At 58.7% G+C, this 20,805-nt stretch overlaps 5 protein-coding genes and 1 non-coding gene across 6 annotated transcripts; 3 read left to right on the forward strand and 3 right to left on the reverse strand.

The window, feature by feature from the left end:
• Positions 1 to 1,889: 1,889 nt before the first annotated feature.
• Positions 1,890 to 6,152, forward strand: PSEUBRA_004364 (Zn(2)-C6 fungal-type DNA-binding domain protein; the record flags this gene model as incomplete). The annotated part of the gene is made up of 1 exon (XM_016437899.2): positions 1,890 to 6,152. One exon carries the CDS (start codon positions 1,890 to 1,892, stop codon positions 6,150 to 6,152), a length of 4,263 nt encoding a protein of 1,420 aa, XP_016291453.2.
• An 835-nt stretch (positions 6,153 to 6,987) lies between these two features.
• On the reverse strand, positions 6,988 to 8,722 carry PSEUBRA_004365 (Major facilitator superfamily; the record flags this gene model as incomplete). The annotated part of the gene is made up of 2 exons (XM_016437914.1): positions 6,988 to 7,395; positions 7,610 to 8,722. The coding sequence occupies 2 exons, from the start codon at positions 8,720 to 8,722 to the stop codon at positions 6,988 to 6,990; spliced, it is 1,521 nt and encodes a 506-aa protein (XP_016291454.1).
• A 3,393-nt stretch (positions 8,723 to 12,115) lies between these two features.
• PSEUBRA_004366 (uncharacterized protein) lies at positions 12,116 to 13,498 on the forward strand (the record flags this gene model as incomplete). The annotated part of the gene is made up of 1 exon (XM_016437887.1): positions 12,116 to 13,498. The coding sequence occupies one exon, from the start codon at positions 12,116 to 12,118 to the stop codon at positions 13,496 to 13,498; it is 1,383 nt and encodes a 460-aa protein (XP_016291455.1).
• Positions 13,499 to 13,652: 154 nt separating this feature from the next.
• PSEUBRA_006513 lies at positions 13,653 to 13,759 on the reverse strand. The gene is made up of 2 exons: positions 13,722 to 13,759; positions 13,653 to 13,692 (listed from the first exon to the last, which is right to left on the reverse strand). It is a non-coding gene; the product is annotated as a tRNA-Leu (tRNA).
• A 2,611-nt stretch (positions 13,760 to 16,370) lies between these two features.
• Positions 16,371 to 18,575, forward strand: PSEUBRA_004367 (WD40 repeat; the record flags this gene model as incomplete). Its single annotated transcript, XM_016437905.2, has 1 exon — positions 16,371 to 18,575. One exon carries the CDS (start codon positions 16,371 to 16,373, stop codon positions 18,573 to 18,575), a length of 2,205 nt encoding a protein of 734 aa, XP_016291456.2.
• A 169-nt stretch (positions 18,576 to 18,744) lies between these two features.
• On the reverse strand, positions 18,745 to 20,391 carry PSEUBRA_004368 (Ubiquitin system component Cue; the record flags this gene model as incomplete). The annotated part of the gene is made up of 1 exon (XM_016437908.1): positions 18,745 to 20,391. The coding sequence occupies one exon, from the start codon at positions 20,389 to 20,391 to the stop codon at positions 18,745 to 18,747; it is 1,647 nt and encodes a 548-aa protein (XP_016291457.1).
• Positions 20,392 to 20,805: the final 414 nt, after the last annotated feature.

A 20,805-nucleotide genomic window follows, 5' to 3' on the forward strand; every position in this document is an offset into this window, starting at 1 on the left:
GTGGTCTTGTCGTTAGACGGCTCGCGCTTTCGCTGCTGGCAAAGAAGCCGCTGATAGAAGGGCTGTCTCACAAGAGCTTGGTGCATGCGCAAGGCGTGGCCGTCTCCCGAAAATCGGGGTCCACCGAAGGGTTCGCCTTACCACTTTGGCGAGATGCAAGACGTCGGCCAAAGCACTAAAACCCGCCTTCACCGCTTACGGCCTCGCCAGGTTGGGTTCGGTCATTCGCCCCAACTCCGTCGAGACAACAATGAAAGCGGATCGATCCAGATCGGAGTCGGTGCAGCGCAGAGACTGCGGCCCATTGTCCTGCGCCTCACCGCGCACGCAGCCAAGCGAGTGGCTTGCAGGGAAGGAGGTGCTGACCTCATTGAAAGGGCCCTCGCCGTGCCGGTTTCATTGCGCTGAAAGCATCCCTGGCGCAGCGCAGAACGACCGACCGTCCTTCTCGAACACGTCTGCCAGCCCGAACCTCTTCGAGGAGCCTTGTGCAGCGTTTCATCAGTCGGAGCAGTCTTACCCTTTGTTCTGCGATTCGTCATCTCGCTTGTGTCTTTGAGCCCCTTTGGGTCCGGGAAACGATCTTTCGAAGGAGCTGTCCTCACGGAGATGGATCGCTCTGCTCCATCAGCCCTACGCCGACCTATCTTTGGCCAATACGCAGCCGCATGGCTGTGGCTCGACGCAATGAAAACCCCCATGCGAAGAGCTTGGTCCTCATTTTGCGCTGACCCCTTGTTGAAGCAGGGCAAAGGCCAGAGGCTGGCGGATGAGACAAGGCAACTGAAACTCCTGGGAGCGGGCACAAGCGGATTCGGCGCCTTGCCAGCCCGCCCATTGGTGGACAACAGCGGGGATGGTTGCTCGCGAAAGATGCGACTGCGGAGATGGAATTTTCAGATACGAGTCCAGCCAGATTGTCGGATCCTGCTTGTGCTGCAAGGGGGAGAGGTTGCAGGGCACTCTATCGGCTCTCGCAGAGCCAATTTGGATTCATAAGAAAAAAAGGGCAAGAAAGCAGCCACGGCTCATCATATTGAACCACAGCCGAGGCCCGAGCCAGCAGAAGAGACAGGCAGCAAGAGTAACACGACAATGAGCCGCAGGCACGAGGCAGCAGAAGAAGCAGCAGCAGAAGCAATCTTTCACTTTGAGCAGCCATCCCGACTTTCCGTCGCCCCTCCCCACACTCACACTGCCTTGGCCCAGCCTCACGTATGGTCTCGCTGCTCATCGATTCTCCTATCCTCCATCATCTACTTCATCGTGGCCGTTCCTCTTGCCCATCATCCGGACCGTGAACCAGTATTACTGCATCCCCCACCATCTTCGTCTCAGCTTGCAACAGGGTCCGCTTCCGATAGCCCTGCTTTGATACGACGTCATCCAGCCCAGACCATCCGGTCCTTCTGCACCAACGAAGCCTTCGACCGATCACAGCGCGCTTCTAAGGATTCAACATTGACGCCCATCTCGTCTGGTCACCGACTCGCCACGTTGTATGCTGTGCAACTGAGCAGCAGTCGATACGGTCCTATCACCTCAACAGCGAGGTTGCACCGCAGCCCAGAGCCCAGCGTAAGCTGCGGTCTCAAGACTCGCCACGACAAAGCGCTCCCAGCCACCATTCTTCTCCGTGAGCGCAGCGCCGACTAAGCAGAAAAAGGTGATACACGTGCCAGCTCTCTGCTTGAACAGAAAGCCTTTGCCAGCTGTCTGCCCGATCCCAGCTCGCCCTGGACCAACCAAGCAGGTGGTGATGATCAGTATCGAGGGACAGCCTTTCCTCTACTAGTCACCGAATCAGCTCGCGCAACTAGGCAGCGAGCGTACCCTGGACCTCTGCGTCGTCGTCGTTCCGGCACCGCAGCAGTCCACCTCGGCCCAACATGGACGGCGAAACTTCCAGAGGACCACCGTCACAATCCAGAGATCGGCCCCCGCCCCCGCTCGAGTCGTCCTATCGACTCACGGGATCCGCAAGAGATGAAGCGCTCAGGCTGCGCTCCCATCCGGCCATAGAGCAACGCTACTCTCGATCCGAGATGGACAATCGTTTGCCAGCACAGACTCGAGGAGCAACTGGGTGGACCGATTATGGGCATCCAACAGCATCAGCCTCCTACACCACACACGCGGACTCGATGCCGTCCAGTCGATCGAGTTCGTCGTTTGCACGCGCAGGCGATCACCGAGCTGCCCGATCCGGACCCTATCCCCCCTCGGACCTGCCTCGTCCGCCACGGGTCACCACCAGGCCGGACGAATACTATGGAGCTCCACAGCCCAGCATGTCTTTGAATCGAGATGGCAGCAGCAGCACATCGTCTCGCCAATTCCACCGTCGACCGAGCCACTACGACGATGACATGCCTCCTGTCGACGGTCGCGGCATGAGCATGCCCGACTCACGTGATCCTTACAGATCACCCAAGCGGCTCTCGGGTGATCCGAAGCTGCGCCTCGATGGCTACGCCGAGCCTTCCTATTATCACAGCAGGCCTCCCATGACTCACGCGGCCGATCCCCGCTCAGACTATGGCATCTCACGAGTGCGGTCGCCTGGCGAGATGCAGCCCGCCTATCCCGTCGCTAGTCCGCCGCGCCGCGTCAGCAACGGATCACCTCCTCCATATCCTCTCGGCCTTCCCGATGCGAGCCTGCACCGCGATAAGCGAGCGAGACTTGATCTCTACTCGGAACGCGCCCAGCCAGCCACCGAGGCCATGCTGCGCCCACCTCCTCTTCGCACCGCCTCATCGTATCGTTCCATCGCTTCAGCCGCCTCCGCCTCAACCGGCTGGCACGATCGTTCCGATCTGCACGAGCGTCGCCCTCGCGATGGCGCAGACGCATCCTACCACGGCGACGGCGCCAGCAAGGGCGCCAGAAACGTCGAGTGGGCCTCCGTCGACAGAGCGCATCCCACTCGACGCACCTCGGCCTTGTCCCATCACACTCTGGATGCCGGCACTACTGCAAGCAGCGAGGTGCCATCCCTGCACAGCCAGTCCAGCAAGGTCAAGAGACGCAAACGCGCGGTTCTCAGCTGCACCGAATGTAAGCAGCGCAAGATCAAGTGCGATCGAAACGTGCCCAACTGCGGAAGCTGCGTCCGTCGTGGAGTGGCGCACCTGTGTCGATGGGGCGATGAGCGCGATTACCTGCCGGCAGCTCCAGCGAGTAACATCACTCCTTCCAACGCTGCCTTGATGGCCAGGATCGCCCAGCTCGAGTCGCAGGTCCGCGTGCTGCAGTCGTCTCCCAATTCACCGTCGGCAGTACACGGAGTCGCTGGGTCCGAACGCAGCTCAGGCCAACGCGGCGTATCCAAGTATGGCGCATCCGAGTCTTCCAGTGGTCCGTCGTCCCGCTATAGCGGCCAATCAGGCATCCAGAGGCCGCCGGATTTTACCAGTCGGGACCGCAACGCTACCACGCGAGGCGATGCCGTCGATGGGCGCTATGTATACGATGACGAGGAGGAAGAGGAAGAAGAGAGCGAGCAGAGCGACGAGAGCGTAGAATCCGGCGCCGAGGATGCGGGTGACCTCCTGCGCGCACTTGCAACAGGAACCTCGCTCAAGAACAACAGTCGACAGGGACCGTCTCGACGCGAACACACCGCGGCTCAGGATGAGCACCAGGCTGACGGCGTTCAGCAAGATGGCAAGAACGGTCTGTCTGCGGAGTTCAAGCGCGGATCGCGGGCAGACAATCGGCAAACTGATGGTCGCGACGGTAAAACACCTTCAAGCAGTCTGCGCCGAAGGTCGCTCTTGCCAGAGGAGGACCTCGCATCCGCAGCGATGTTCAGCATCTTCAGCACAGACGCATCTAGCAGCAGAAAGGAAGCGCTCAGATCAGGTCTGCTCGAAGCACTGGACTTGCTACCGCCTCGTCACAAGACAGAAGCGCTTATCGACCATTACCTTCGCGAGGCTGAAGCCGTCGTTGGCTCCTTCCACCGACCGTCTTTGCTCCGAGAACTCTCTGCCTTTTGGAGAGCGCTTGATGACATGAAAGATGCAACAGCGCCAGCATCCACGCCTTTGCCCGATCTCCAATTTGGAGCCTTGCTGCTCGCCATGTGCGAAGCTGCGTGCGAGTTCATGACCCCCGCCGAGGTGCTCGATAGCGAGATTTGCGATTCTCGCACGTCCATCAACGATTGCCTCGCCATGCTCGCCCGCTCCTGCCTGGCTCTGCTCGGCATGGGCCAATTCGTGCGGCGACCCAACATCTGGGGTATGCAAGCGGTGATTGTGCTGCGTCACTACGCATTCAATCGCGATCATCGCGAGGAGTATGCGGTGCTCTTTACCATGGCCATCAAAGCAGCTGAGTTCATGGGCCTGCATCGTCTAGGCTCGGCTCTCACAGATGAGGATCGTTGGGAGGACGAAATGCGTGACCGCGCTCGTCTTCAGGCCAGTGGCAACGGCAAGGGTACAGGCTCATCTACTTCTCATCGATGGAAGCTGCTCACCTCAACGCAGATCACCGACGGTCATGAGACCGAGTCTGACGGCGAGGACCTCGACCCGGATCGAGACGAGAGGAAGGACATGAATGCCATGTGGCTTCCCCGTGGCTCCAAAAGGAAGAAGTGGGATGTGGCCGCGACCAAGCGCTACAAGGAGGGCAGTCGCGTCAGCCGAGAGCACGGCCGCAAGGTCTGGTTCGCTCTGGCCACCCTTGACTGGCTCTGCGCTTCCCACTTCGATCGAGTCTATCATTGCAAAGACGAGATGTTCACGACACAGAGTCCGCAGAACATCGACGATTCGGATCTGACCGACAGTGACTCGACAACGTTCGAAGTCAACAGCGACCGCGCTCCTGGCCGACCTCCTCGCGTCAACAACATCTTCCTCGACAAGATCCGCGTCACCAGCATCCCAACCACCAACAGCTACATCCCGATTCACATCGAGATTTGCCACACGGTGCGCAGCATCTCGGACGCCTTGAACCAGGGCGAAGAGTCTTTCGACACGGTGCTTGCGATCGAAGCTCGCTTCCGTGAGATCTTGAGGTCGCTGCCGCGCTTCTACAAGCTCGACGGCGAGAGCGAGTATGACCCGGAGATCCACCGTCTGCACAAGGAGCGACCCTACCTCTCCACGCAGCGGGCCATCATCCACGAAAGCGTACACCACCGCTTGCTCAAACTGCACCGTCTCTACATGAGTCGAGGATACTGGAACGCCAAGTACATCCATTCGACCAGGACTTGCATCGAAAGCGCACGGGTGGTCATGGGCGTCCTGCGGGCTCTTGACAATGCGGGCTGTCGCGGACAGCGATACTGGATCTTCAAGTTCCACATCTTTCACGCAGTTCTGGCGTTGCAAGTCGATCTGTTGTATCTGGCCCGGCAGCCGGTCAATCGCGAGATCCTCGCCAAACGCGCCGACGTTGTAGCAGGGCTCAAGATGCTGCACGCACGAACGGATGTCGAAGGTCGCAACCCCATGTTGGCCTCGTCGCTGAAGGTGATCAAGGTGCTCCGAGAGGAAGAACAGGCGCGACGCAGCAAGATCAGAACCAGTGCCGAAGCTTCGGCTGGCTCGGAGCCGAACAGTGTCAGCTCACCTGCTGGCAGCGCAGAGTCGCAGAAAAGATCCAAGGCTCGCGAATGGACCAGCGCTTCCGAGTCCACCGGCGACTTGGCAGACCACTTGGAACGCCGCGTCAGAGAGACCTGGTATACGGTCGACGCGGACAAGCTGCGAGCCGTAGCGGAAGCCGCCAGCAGCCTCGCTGCCGACGCTCGCTCTCCTGTCAGCGAGCTTCCGACCCAAGCATCTGCGATGACGCCCACTTCCACAGAGGACGGCTCGTCTCTCCGAACCGCCGACGCCGTTACCTTAGCCCCGACTGCCGACGGCCGTGACACGGAGCTCGACGACTACCTTAAGCTCCTCTCCTCCTATCAGAATCCAGACGACGCCCCGGACGGCGCCCACTTTTTCGATGTCCTGGATGATATGGTGTTCGAAAACGGGTCGGCCAACAAGGTCAAGTTCAGCGGTCGCGCGGTCAAGCCGCCCCTGACGAGCACGATCACGCCGCCACTGCCGCTGTTGAGGGGCGCCAACGATCTCGCTGCCGCAGGGGCCGGGTTTGATGCCTTCACCGCCGCGTGATCGTTCGATCATTCGATGCGGCCCTTTCTTTTCACTGAAAGCAAGCCAGACACGCACACCTTCCCTCGGTCACCTCTGTATTCGTAGCAATCTCCCAGCTGTCACCGTGAATGAAATGGACACGAAGTTCGCAGGACCTGTTGCCAGACCGAGAGCGCGGGCGCGCGCGTGTGTGTGTATGTGGGTGAGTGAATGGGAGAGAGTGAGTGAGTGAGTGAGTGAGTGAGTGAGTGAGTGTGCGTATGTGCGTGGCGCTAGCCAGCGAGCCGCTCGTGTTTTCCCATAACACCAGCACGCAATGCCAAGCAAGCAGTGTCTGGTGCGGTGTAGGCTCTTGACGCCTATTCAGAGAGTGACCGGCGGTGCTTGTCGGGGCGTGGCGTCAAGAGCCTACACCGTACACAGACGTTGCTTGGCTGGCGTTGCTGCTGCTGCTTGGAGGACCGAACGACTCGCTCCACCCACACACATACACACGCTCAATCTCACACACACGCACACACGCACACACGCACACACGCACACACGCACACACACAGAGAGAGATGCAGAAACAGGCTACTCTGGCCGTTTGACTCGGGCTTCGTGCAGTCCTGACAGCCGCAACGTCGAGCGACGCCCCTCACAGCGGCTCAAGTGTCGATTCTGCCCGCGCCGTCCAGTCATCTCATGCACGATGCTCACCGCCCAATCAGCAGATGCTCATCTGCACATCACACACGACCCTCAGACAGTGTTCAAGTTCAAGATATACCATGACATTTGCGTTGAGCTTTTACAAAACCGATGCGAAAGATACAAAAGCGACAGAAAGAGAGAGGGCAAGCCCCTTTCCTTACTTGGAAAGAGCAGTCTGCGTCTGGGTGAGGTCGACCGACTTGGTCTCGGAGTTGGTGTCGAACTCCTTCTGGTAGACGAGAAGCTGGGGCTGCACCTCGGCGGTGGCAGCCGCGGCACGCTCGAAGCGAGCACCCTTCTTCTCGGGACCCACGGAGGCGGTGGCGGCAAGACCCAAAGCGATGATGGCCGTGGCAATGGCCATGACGGGGCCATAAGCCTCCACCCTGCGGCCCTGGAACGTGATGAAGTTGTTCTCCGAAAGGTAGTTGATGAGCTGGGTGGAAGGCGAGGAGATGGCGTTGCCGAGCTGGTAGGTGAGACCGACGAAGATAGCGCGGAACGCGGGAGGCGAGATCTCGGCCAGGTAGATGGGAACGACTCCCCACGCACCTTGGACCATTGCCTGTTGAGCATAGAGAAGAGAGCCGCAGAATAGCGAGAGCAGTGGAAGGAGGAGGATGAAGTCGTTCGAGCATGAAGAGCACGTGAGGAGGCCAGAGCAGAATGCGGGGAACAATGGAAAGAAAATGAAATGTCAAAGTGTCAGGAACGGGTCTAAAAATCAATTTGCGCCACGCGCTCATTGCGAAACCACCAACTCGCCTTCTGGTACTTACCTGAAGCAAAAATCCGCCGGCCTCGAGGCCCTTCTCGCTCGTGGGGAGCACCCAAGCAGGGATAAGGCAGCAGCAGACCAGGCAGGCGACGATCATAGCCCTACGGCGTCCGATCCACTGCGACATGTAACCCCAGATGGTACCACCGACGCAAGCGCCCGTCTTCATCAGGATCGATGCCCTCGATGCCGCGGTGTTGTTGAGACGCTTTCCAACAAGCATGAACGTCGTATAACTGTCCTGACTGCTATGACTAAACCAGTTGAACCAGCTCATCAACACGATTGCAAAAAGACAAACCTTCCACTCGGCGCGGAGGCAAGCGGTGAAGGACTTGCGGAAGTTCTTGGTGCCGGAGCCCTTGCTGGCCTTGCGGGCCTCGATGAACTGCTTGGACTCGGGCCAGGCGAGACGGAGGAAGCCGACGACGAAACTGAAGCCGGCGCCGACCCAGAACATGGTAGGCCAGGTGTTGGTGGCACCGCCGACACCGAGGTTGACGCAGGCAGCCAAAACGTAGCCGAACGAGTAGCCCTGCTGGTAGATACCACTGAAGAGACCACGCGCCTCGGAAGGGATGTTCTCGAGAGCCATCGACGAAGCAGCGCCGTAGACACCACCCATGAAAAGACCGAAGAGGGCTCGAACGGCGAGGAATTCGTTGAAAGTGCGGCAGTAGATGGAAGCGACTTGGAGGGCACCGAGGCACCACATGTTGATGACGAGAGGGTACTTTCGGCCGAAGTAGTCCGAGAAGATACCAAAGACGGCGGCGCCGACCGAACGAAGGAGCAGAGTGAGGGTGATGGCTTCGGTGATCTTGGTCTTGGAGACACCAAAGTGCTTAGCGAGCTTGGTGGTCTGGATCGAAAGGGCGTGGAAGTCAAAGGCATCGGCCGTCCAGGCGGAGAAGCCGATGAGGTAGGCACCCCAGCCAGCGAGACCGAGCATGGTGATCAGGCGGAACGGATTGGGAGGCAGACTGGGCTTCTCCCAGACGACCTGCTCCTCGCCATTCTCGTCGATGATGGTGGAGCGGACCTTCCAGTGGAAGAGGTCCTTGAAGTTCTGTGCACCCTGGGCGAGAACGCCCTTCTTAGCCTCGGTGTTCATCTTGATGGGACGCAGGAGGAGAGGTAGGGAGAGGCGAGGGAGGGATGGAATGGGTGGGGAGAAGATGGTCCGAATGGAGAAGATGGTCTCCTTATGTAGACGACTGGGCTCTTTCAAAGGTGATGTGTGGGGCCCCCTCGTTCTTCTCCACGAGAGGGGAGGGGGGAGACGCCACAAGAAGGAGGTTCTGTCTCTGGGGTTTCTCTGGGGCAGGGCGCAGTTGTCTGGCGCGGAGCCATGCTCTGACTTTGCTAGCAGGGCGTTCCTACAGTAGCGCAGGCACCATCTCAGACTAATCACCTCCTCAGGGCTCAGTGCGGGGTGACCAACTGTGATTGGCTAGGCGAATTTGTTGCACATCGATGTGATTGCGGAGAGTTTGTCACGCTCCCGTCCAATGAATCACTGAGCTTTCCCAGTCGATGCGAATCACAGTTGATGTGGCGCAGGAATGCTGCATGGGAATTTTTAGTGACCGACGTGGCCTCGGAAGGCAAGGATCGATCCGGAACCAACCGAGACAAAACTGATCAGACTGTGGTCATCCGTCACACGATCATCGGAGAGCGCAAGGGGAGCGGTGCTCGAATCAATTGGCTGCTGCGGCGGGCAATCAAAAGCAGCAGCAGCCAAGCTGGACAGGCATGCAGCGCCTTCCCGACGTGGAACCCAACTGGCATAACGCATGAGGCCAAGAAATGGAAGCTCCGTCGTGCAGGAGCTAGGCGAACTTTTGGTTGTTGCAGAACCCCCTCGCCACGACTGACTCGAGAGGTAGAGGGGGAGGGTGGGCGATGCAAAGAGAGTCGGGATGGGCTCGCGTGTTGGCACGGGGGTCGGCGGCGGCGAAAACTGACAGCTCCATGAATGCGCGGAAATCTACGCGGAGAAATCCGCAAGCCGTCTGACCCGCACCCGCCGCCTTGAATTTGATACTGTATTGACCCTTTGGCGGAGAGGGAAAAGGAAGAGCTCTCTGCGGCAGTTGAGCAGCGTTCCATGTCGACCGTCCTCGCGTGGGGTTCTGGATGGTTAAGCGAGCATGCCAAGAAAAGTCGGAGCTAGAAACTATGTACATGCGGCCCCTTGATAGGGCAACTTCCTCAACTTTGAGCGCGATCATCGGTCAATTTTTGCTCTCCGCTCCCGCAGACAAGTGTGGTTGTGGGTGTGGCACCGAAGGGAACATCATCGACTGGTACGGAACTGCCGCGGTTGACTCCGTTGTCTCCGTCACAGACCCGCGGCAAACTCACTCACATTGTCCCAGCACTGTTAGCCATCTCGGATCCCGCCCTGCGAGTTCGTCAGGGATAACGCGGTGGATTCAGCAACGTTGACAATTGCAGCGAAGCGGCTGAACACCAGGTGGTGCGGGGTTTTGCGTGTCCTCTGAGTTGGGGGCGAGTAAGGTGGCTGCAGCTCGCGTGGACGAAGCGAAGGGGGGAAGGAAAGGGCCGCGAAAAGTAGCAGAGCCTGCATCAGCTCGGCGTGGGGGTTTGCAACCATCAGCGGCCTGTCTCACCGCGGTTACAGAGTCTGATCAAAGAGAAAAGTCGTCTGAGCACGGTAGCAGACCCAGCAGCCGTCAGATCGCGGACGGGAACGGAATGCCATCATCCTCAAATTGTACCGACTCACAGGAACACTCCGATCGGCCAAGTTGGATCCGTACTGTTTCCAAGGGCGCGGCTCACCCACATACGGACTACTCACGACTTGACCGTAGAAGGGCTCATCAAGCGAAAGGAGGGAAGCAGTAGGTCTGGAACTCACCGCTTTGCAGCGGAGAAGTACTCTCCGACCCGAGTCAAATCGTGGCACAATGGGTGTCACTCACCGAGGCGTTTGTGCAACACTTGTGAGGTTCTTTTGCTTTAATGCGACGATAGGCGGCGAAAAAGACCGGCAGTTCACCGGTGGGTGTAGCCAATCGGAACTCTCCATTCTATGATCAGCTTGTTCAACAAGCTCTTTCCCCGCTGCTCGATTGACACTCCGCACCCCACTTTCCCGTTTGCCTCGATGCAACGTATCTAAGGTCTCGATCGCGTCCCGCTAGAATCTTAGCTGCGCTCTTCTTCCCAGACGCTCAGCCACAAACTACGTTAGCCTCGCGGCCTGACCCTGAGTGTCAAGCCACTCACGAACCTGATTTGATACTGCAGTGACTCTCATGAACAACCAATCGCGGGCCAGCCAACTCAAATCAGGACGCACCTCTCTCTCTCTCTTGCGCGCAATCTGTCTGCTTCTGATTCCCGCGCCCTGCCTTCCGCAGCGGATGCAGCAAGCTTGCCGAGCGACCGATGTACTCGCCATCCAGGCGGCAGCATCACTGAAACGCTTGGCACACCCTCGGCAGCTTCGTCGGACGCATCCGAAGCCAGCCTCTCTCGGTTCAGGGTTCGCTATGTGCCTGATCCGGGGCTGATCTGATCCGCTCCAGGGCAGTGATTCTCTCCGAAGTCTCGCCGCTCTCCGATCATATCCGATGTGACTGAGAAAGATCGAGCGACGGACCTTTCCGTCGTGGCCTTGCCGCACCATCGAGCCGATCCGTGGGGTGGCTCTGAACTGCCCCCAAGCGAGGCGAATCATCCGTCATCGGGTTAGCCGCTCGTCTGTGTTACCAAGGCTGTCCGCAGCTGGTGTCCGAGATCCAACTCGGTGCCATCAGCAAGCCAGATGTAAGCGATTGACGACGTCAGTGACATGGTGAGGCGTTGGTAACGGGATGTATGGTGCTTGTTCTGGGTCAGGTCAGGCCAGGCCAGGTCAAAGAGGGATTCCCTGGGTACCGTTTCGGCCCGATCCGTTCCTCAGTTGAAGTCAGTGAGCCAAAGTCCCTTTGTGTTGTGGTGGGTGGGCGCGATCCTGTGCAGATATGAAACGCCTGCAGATGAAATGATCGTGCACGCTGTTCGAGAAATGGATACTGTCATATGGGCGAGGCGAAAGCATCCTTTGACAAAGGGACGTGACGAATGCTTTGTTCCAGCTCGTTGTCTAGCTGCCAGGCAAGCTCGAAGGCTGAGTGCGCCTTTGTTCGTCCTGCATCGCCACGAACGACGCCGACATGTACGCCTACCCTCAAAGGGACATCAAACTCCCTTTGTTGTACAGCGCCATGCTCGTCCCTTTATCGACTTCGAGACGACGGTGTTCAGTAAACAGAGCGCCGCGATGAACCCTAGAACTCGTTATGGATCATAGCGACACAAGCTGCCGTCATCGTCATCGAGAGCACTGCCACATCGTCGAACTTCAGGGCATCAGCAACGCACCTCCTTACCGACATCCATCTCTAGTCAACTAGCATCATCGCCATCATTGCTGTCCAATACATCGACCTTCATCTCAATCAGCTAGCGACGCCAATTGCTATCGCTCATGACGATGTCAAACGCAGCCAAGATCGCCTTCATCGGCCTCAACGCCCTGCGTCTTGTCTCGCTAGTCACTGTCATTCTGGTCTTCACCACCCTCGTCATGGGCCTTGTCGAGGACATCCGCGACTACCACAACGATGCGATCATGGACTCTGCGCAAGCGGACGACTGTGCCTACGTCCCTGGCACGTCCATCCCCATGCAGACGTGGGGCATCTTCTGGGTTGAGATCCACCGTGCTCTGCTCATGCTTGGCGTCATCTCCCTTTTCCTCGCCGAGCTCAGCTGGCTGGGCATCTCTCGCCTTGAAAGTGCTGCTCGGGTGTGGGTGCCGGTGCTCAGCCGCACTCATGGCTTGGCGGCACTGGGCGCGGTGCAGGTCGTGGTCGCAACATCCATCCTGAGCCACTACCTCGACGTCTTCCCTCTCGTCGTCAGCTGGATGCTATTCGTCATCGGCATCCTCTACCTCGCGCTCGGTCTCATCTTCCACGCCTACTCATTGAAAGATGGTCGGAGCTTCTACTCAACCAACCGCAAGCGATTCATCGAGAACCGCGCCAAGGGTCACGTATACCGCTCGTTCAGCGAGAAGGGGTACGGCGCAACCACATCTACCGACAAACCCGCAGCGACCATGCGCAAGCTCTTCAAGCGCAAGAAGCCGGCCGTGTCGATCCACGAGACCTTCCCTTCGCTCGAAGCGGAGTCTCACAAGCAAGTGCTCGCCGAGAGGGCACGTCGGATGGAGCACGCGCGCAAGACCTCGGCTGTGACGATTGACATGAATGGCGACGCGGACAGGTCTTCGATCACGCGCGACTTTGTTTGGAACGCCCGCGCGGGTGTTGTTCACGAACTCAGCCAGGCTCGAGAGGAGGGCGAGTGGGAGATGCGACACGTGGCCAACGCGCGTCGAGACAGCGAGCAATCGTGCAGCGCCGCCAGCGTCGCCAGCAGTACGCAGATCCGTATTGGAGGGTATACATCAAGCGAAGCTGCGCGGGCGAGGGAGCGCGCTCGTGCTCGCCGTGCTGCTCTCACCGCCGACAGTGGCAGAAGCCATCCGCCACCAGCAAAGAGTACCGGACAGAGCGGTAAGGCGGCCAACAAGGTCAAGGCTGTCAAACGGAGGAGTATGGCGCTGGTGAATACGGCCAGGAACAGGCTGAGCGCGGGGACCGCTTCGGCGCTCGCTGCTAGGAGACGCGCACCTAGCCGCGGAATCCCAAATCCGGAGAATGAGATCGTCATCGAGTATATGAACGATGATGCGACCGTGCCGCCGGTCCCGCCCCTGCCAGCGTATCAAAGGGCTGTGAAGCCGGGCGAGGAGGTTGAGCTTCCTGTTGCCTCGCGGTTCGCTCGCGCTCATGTGGTTTAGCTCTGTATCTCGCTTTCGAATCATAGATCGTTGACGCACCCAACGACTGAGCTGTGGCCAACATGTGAGGTGGGCAGCAGCCTTTGGCGTCGATAAGAAAGCATACGGAAGCACAGATTGTACTCAGACAGGGCGAGGGGGCAAAAAGAAATGGTGACAAGAGTGGGATTCGAACCCACGCCCGAAGACTGCGATGGAGATGAATTCTCCTGTAGAACTTTTTCCTGAACACAGCGCCTTAGACCACTCGGCCATCTTGCCTGTATCCTGATTGAGTTGTAGTTGTAATTATATACACCGCACCAAAAATTAGAATTGCTACGCGACTCACGTTGAGCTTCCCGCTCCTGGTGTAAAGTGTTCATGCGATCGACGGAAAGCAGCTGTGCCTGAATACAGCCTCGAGTCGTGCCTGTGCCACGTCGCTCGTCGTCTTACTTCGCTGCCTCCTTCGCCTTTTCAATGTCACCGAACATTGTCTCGGACTGAAGTGACCTTGCAAAATTTTCAATCCAGGGGCAGCCTATCAGATGGTCCCTTGACAGCCTGAAACCGCAGCTGCGCGTAAAGTTCTACCGACGCGTGCAAGTTTTGATCATCAGCGCTGACACTTTCGTTTGCGGGAGCAGGTCCAGTAATCTGCGGGCCAGTCAGCGTGCCTGAAGGCGCCAGAGGTTTCGAGCTTTGTTCCCGAACCAGGTCGCCACTTGACTGATGCGGCGGAGCGGCGGCAGACGGGACAGGCACCCGTGCTCAAGTTTGAATGGCCTGACGGTCCTGAGGCGAAGCGAGACGGGATCGACAGCCACCAAGACCTCGAGAACAAAGAAGTCGTATTCCAAACGGGGCAAAATGTTTTTCGCCTGACGGAGCTAAGAAGCTCGGCTGGCCCGTGGGTCCAAGCTGACCTTTCAGCGTTTCGCGTTTCGCGTCGCTGGCGCTTGGGAGGCTGTGAACCACGTTGGCACCTTCTCGGATCGCATTTCTATCCGCTCAAAGATCACACGTTGTGATGCAAGCACATGGTCCGTCGGATGGATGACAGGGCCGACTATCGGCTGGTCCGCGGGATGGTGATTGCCCGACGGACCTCGGCTGTGACCCGATGTGCTGACGCGAAGAGCGTGGTAACGTGGCGCAGTCGAAGGGGTCAAGTCTGGTCAAATCTGGGAGAGAAAAAAAAGTTCAGCTCCACGGAAGTGAAGATCCGGGAATACCATGCATCCATCCGCGGCAACTTGTCAGAGCTCTTGACGCAATCTGCCATCAAGACTCTGCCTTGAACAACGTCCAAACAATGTCAATCCGAGCGCACAGAACGATCCTTGTTCGCTTCAAAGTATTAGAGCCTCCTCAGAAGCCACTGTCCGAGCGAGACAGTGAGACCACTGCTGCGCCTGCCCAAACGTGAAAGAAGAAGGGCTTGATGCCAACTCAGCTGATCTCCGGCCCGTTTGTGTGGTGCATTTCAACTCCCGACGCAGATGTCAAGCCCAGGAAAGCGCCAGCCGCTGGTTACACGGGCTGGCGCCCTACGTGTGAAAATCGCAACCCTTTTTTCGCTGTTCCTAAGCGGTATCGGCTGCTGTTTAGTGCATTTGACAAGACGGGAGAAAAAAGTTGCGGTGTGTCGCCTTGGCTTGCGACCAAAGGCTCGGGACCCTGGTTCGGGACCTCTGCGAGGCTTGAGCACGCCGCGTAGTGTCTTACTCTGGGCTGCGCTTGCGCTTGCGCATGCACTGCGAAGATCAGCTCATCCGCTTTCTCATATCGAATGCTGACAGGAGCGACTTCATGCCAATGAATCCCAACCTCGGGCTGGTCGACAGTGCGAGCTAGTGTGAGAGAGTGCAGAGCTGCGTCGACCTGGTACATCGTCATGCAAGCTGCTGCTGACAGTCGTGACACAAGCACAGCGCCGTACGATTGAGATTGAGGTTGATGGTGACATACACTCGAGTTTCTCTGGATGTATATCTCCGTGGCATCTGATGGAGAGGTGCACTCCTTCCTCCTTCTCGTCCTCCTTCTTGCATTGCCGCCGACCCTCATCACTTTACGCCTTGGCAACTGCCCATCTCCTCTCATCGACTCATCCAACCCACCTGCTCCGCCCTCACGCGATCTGACCTCCCATCCCTTCAACGCACCACGCATCCAGTATCGCCGGCCCGTACAGCTCCCTTCTGCAGCCCTAAGCCCGCGGCTCCCGGCTGACAGGCCTTCCCCTCCCCACACACATTTGGTCCTTCGGCCATTGTCATAGCCTCTGACCAATCCTTCCGCCGAGCCATGTCAATGGTATCATGTCCTTTGCACATGACTCTTCTCTTGACTTGCAACCATGACGACCCCGTCTCCTCCCTCTCACGCGAGCTCAGCCTCCGGGCGATCCGCCCCGCCGCATAACACCAACCAATATAACCATTCGCCTCTCAAGGAAGGTGCCCCGCCGGCAACGTCCCAGATCCGCTTTCCATCATCGTCACCTCCCGAGTCGAGACCGGCTCTGTCCCCCTCCTCCTCATCGTGGTCCACTTCGACGTACGCCTCGTCCAACGTTCGCGACCATCCAACTACGCCAACATCACATCGACAGAAGGGCTTCAGACTTCCACGCTTCTCACTGTTGGGCCGCAGCACGCCAGGCACGCTTACCGACGACCGCGACATTTGTATTCAGCCATCTGCGGACCTATCAACCGACCTTGAGGAGCTTCACATCAGCAAACAGCGTGCACAGTCCTTACAGAGCCCCATCGATGTGCTTGACTTAGCTCTCGAAGCAGACATACCATCTCCACCATCATCGCCAAGGTCTGTTCCACCTATGCCCGCACTCACCGTGATTGCGCCTACCAGTCCGTCGCCGATGTCGTCGCCCAAGCTCGCTTCCGTCTGGCGGCTGGGCGGCGGTCTCTTTGCTTCTTCAGCCTCTTCGGGTGCGCGCCGTCGGGATGAAATCCAGGCTGGAGGGTACACCGCTGGCTCCAGCCCACCTTCTGATCCTGCCATCGTGCCTCCTGAATCGCAGTTTGCCGCTTGGTCCGAGCTCATGCAAGGGGCTCCTCTTCCGGATCGTTCCGCCACCTTCAGCAGTATTTCATCCTCATCGTGCAATGGATGCACTCGCCCTCATGTCAAGAAGATTCGCAGCCAGGACAGCATCAAATCCAGCGCTTCGGCACAACCGTTGGATGCTGACCCGTCCACGTCATATCGTCACACCCTGATTCCAGTACCCAAGGCAGTCAAGCTCAAGCTGCGCTCTAAGATCAAAGCCAGCCAAGAGCCTGATTTCGGCAAGGTGTTCCTCGCCCAAGAACTCCACACGCCCTCGACAAACACGCCCGCCAGCTCACTGGGAAGGCGCATGTCATGCGCTAGGAGTCCATCTGTTGCTCAAACCGAACTCACCGTTCCATCTGCTCCGGAGCATCGAGAGAAACGTTCGAGCTGGACTCTCGCGCCTTCCATTGCGCGTCGAGCTTCTCTCCGTCGTCCATCCGTGGACCTCGAACGTGGTCCGTCTCTCGGTAGGGCCATTCGCGGTTCTGATGGGTACGGCTCGACCGAGCGGCAATATGCGCCACGAGGCAGGATGGAACGTCAAACGAGTACTGGAAGCTACCTCAAGACCATCGCGCCCACCGCCACTTCCTCGAGCTCCCATTCGTCCGGTTCCGACAACGTACCTCCGCCCCTGTCGCCAAGTATGACCGCCGATCTAGACATTCCCGACGACAGCAGGGCCAAGCGACCCAAAGCAGCGACGCCCAAGCGCAAAACTTATGCGATGCAATTCTCGCTCGATGGTCGATATCTTGCTCTAGCTGGCTCGGATCACCTAATTCGCGTATACGAAGTCATCTCCTCGCCATGTGAGCGTGCCGTAGAGGTCACTCGGGCCCAGGCGTTGCGTGCAGAGGAGGCCGCACAGAGAAAGAACGCGTCGACCTGCTCGCAAGGATCTAACTGCATGGATCGAAGCAACACCAAGCTGGATGTACGTGCTGGTGCCACAGAGCTGACCCCGGTGCTCAAATCGACCCCGCTTCACGTCTTTGCAGGCCACAGCGGCGACATCCTCGACCTGTCATGGAGCAAGAACAACTTCCTTCTTAGCTGCGGCAGCGACAAGACCGCCAAGCTTTGGCATCCGAACCGCGAGGACTGCCTCTGCACCTTCACTACGTCTGCCGTCGTTTCGTCCATCGACTTCCATCCCACCGATGATCGATTCTTTGTCACCGGTGGACTGGACGGCAAGCTGAGGCTTTGGAACATCTCCGCTCGCCGGGTGCAGTCGCTCACGGACGTGCCTGGAGTCATCACTGCGGTCGCATTCTCCTCGAGCGGCGCCGTCGTGTGCGTCGGCACGCATGCCGGTTCCGTGCTCACCTTTGCTTGCACCGACTCGCTCTCCTACCTCAACGCCATCAAGGTGAAATCGGCCGCGGCGAGCAAGAGCACCCAGCCGAGCAAGATCACCTGCATCCAACCTATCCCTCTTCACGCCTGCTCGCCGGAGGTCAAGGCGGCCGCTTCGAGCAGATCCACTGCGCCCACCAAAGGCGATTCGGAGTATATGATTGTCACGTCCAACGACTCGCGCGTGCGCATCTACTCGATCGCCGCGCACCGTCTCGTGTCGCGTCTCAAGGCGACGTCGTACGTGAATCGCAACAGTCAGATCCGCGCCACCACCTCGACGGACGGCCAATTCGCTGTTTCTGGTAGCGACGACGCCTCGATCCACGTATGGAGCCTCGCGAGCAACGCCACGCTGTTCGGCAATCTCTTCTCGGGGATCAAGAGGAGCAATTCGATTGTCAAGAGCGGCGTGGGCGATCTTGGCGACAATTCGACGTGGAGGAGCTGGCAGGCGGGCGCGGGCAGTGTGCGTTGTGCGATCTTTGCGCCGACTGCGACGGCAGAGCTGCTGGCCGCGGCGGAGGATCCCTTGGAGCGAGAAAAGGGGGAGAAGGCCGCGGTAAGGGCGAGGATCATCGTCTCAACCGACGACAGTAACGCTATTAGGGTCTGGAGGTGCGATCCGCTCGGTCGGCTCGTGTAGATGTCACCAACTTTGTTTCTTTCCTTTTGATACCCCATCGTCACCACTTCTTCCATCTGCATCGTCGCATTGCATCTTCTTTATCGTCACACTGAATCATTAACTCCTTCACTCATCAGTACAATTGGCATGTGCGAGAAGTGATTGCTGTGATCGCACGACGCCAGCCTCAATCCTCGTCCTCGAAGGGGTTGCTAACGTACTCGAGGTCATCCGAGTCTCCATCCCCGTCCGCATCACCATCGTCGTGCTCGGACCCTAGAGCGGCTCCGACGCCCGCACCAACAGCAGCACCACCCACAGCAGCTGCTCCCACCTTGCCCCCTGTGGCACGCTCTTTGGACGGGCTTCGATCCAGCCTGGGACTGGTGATCCCTCGACCACTGGCAGCGTCCATGCGAGCAATCGAGTCCATCGAGGCCTTCCCTTCGCTCGCTTTCGGCGTCGTGTTGTCACTGATCGAGATGGGGGTGCGACCGGCCTGATCCCACCCAGCGAAGTCTGAAGCACCAGTCGTCGATGTGGTGCCACTCTGCGCGGCACCTGCGCCGTCCCGACCGCCATTCTTGATGCCCAATCCGTATCGCTCTGCCAAGGCACGTGCCTTGCCAGCTGATGCGTTGTTCGAAGATCCTCCACTACCGCCTCCACGCTGAATGATCTTGGCCAACTCGTTCTCTGACACAGGAGAAGGGTCCTGATCGTACTCGCTGGCTTGCGGTGTTCGTGGCGAGGTGAATTGGTGGGGCGATGTTGCAGATGTCGTGGTCGGACCTTGCGAGGAGGTGCTCGAGCCTCGGCCAGTGGCGTTGTTCCTAAAGTTCTGGAAGGCCTGAGCGAAGCCTGGGCCGCTTGCGGTTCCAGTGCTGGTGGTGGTGGTGCCCGCTGCACCGGGCTGACCCTGGCCATCCTGGGGATTGTTGAAAGCAGCACTTGCTTTCTGACGGAAGTTGGAAAAGGTGGTAGCGGCTCTAGCCAGACCTGTCTCGGCCATACGGTTGATCTCCTCCTGCCACTGCTTGGCTTCCTTAGCCCCTGGCATGCCCGGAATGACGCTATCGCCTCGCTCGTAGGACGGCGATGCTGCCGGCGGCGGCGGATGATTCGGCGGAAGGTACGAGGCCCTAGCTCCAGCAGCAGCAGCACCGGCTGCGTTACCGGGCGCACCTCGCCTGACTCGAGGCTGGTACGTGAGCGCGTTTGGATCGTAGCTCGGTGCTGAGCTTGTCTGCGTATCTCTGGCATCAGAGTTGAGCAACCCACCGAAGAATGCCCCTGCCCCGCCGCCGCCCCTGCCCATACTCGCCTGCTGCGCCTGCTGCGCCTGCCTCGCCATGGCCTCGTGATGTCTCTGTTCCTCCTCCATTGCCATGCTTTGTGCTAGCAGAGCATCCGAATCGGTCCTTGTCTCCGTGGTCGACGGCTTGAACTCCGGGTCGGACATCTGCAGCAACGCATTGACAGCACCCTCCTGATCCCCGCCTCTCGAGGCCAACACGGCTGCAATCGTGTCATTGTCCAGGTCGGGGAACATGAGCTTGAGCTCGGCTACCGCCGGAGGGAGTTCAGCCATTGGTTGTGTGGTTGCTGTAGAGGGAGACATGGCTCGCGGCGAGGAAGGCGACAAGGTTGCTGGAGAAGGAACCTTGTCCTGGGAGGCAGCGGCGATTTTGCCGACGTCGGCGGGAGGTTGTGAGAGGGTGTCCGAATTCTTCTGCAGCGTCTCAGCGGAGACTTTCGAGGCTGCCTCGCCGTCATTGAGAGCCTGATCAAGCGACGTGAGGTCGATCTCGCCCTTTTGCACTGGCTCTGACATGGTTGCTGATCTACCGATTGAGAGGAAAGATCCTGAGCACTGAGTCAACGTTAGAAATGGTTGTGATCAACGTTGTGCAGTGCTGGAGTGTGAGCGAAACGTTGAAGGAGGGATGTCGTGCGTCGGTTCGGTGTGCCGAGGATGCAGACCTTGACTGGTAGTGGGGATGGAAGAAGGTCCAATTGAATCAGGAGGGGGGCTAGCCATGCGTGGCAGTGCGTTGGCCAGCTTGGCTCGTGCTTTCACGGCCCAAGGCCCGATTTTTGGCAGGTGTTAGAGTGGCCTGCTATTTGGCTGCAGCAGACCTTCGCGGCCCACGTTGAGGGTGCGGATTCAGGGTCTGATCCATGAAGCGCTGCTAAGATGAGACTTATCTTGCGCATGATTGTGGTTCTTCGGCTGTCGCGAGAGCAG

This window comes from Kalmanozyma brasiliensis (genome assembly GCF_000497045.1).
Source record: "Kalmanozyma brasiliensis GHG001 unplaced genomic scaffold PSEUBRA_SCAF3, whole genome shotgun sequence".
Lineage (NCBI taxonomy): Eukaryota > Fungi > Basidiomycota > Ustilaginomycetes > Ustilaginales > Kalmanozyma > Kalmanozyma brasiliensis.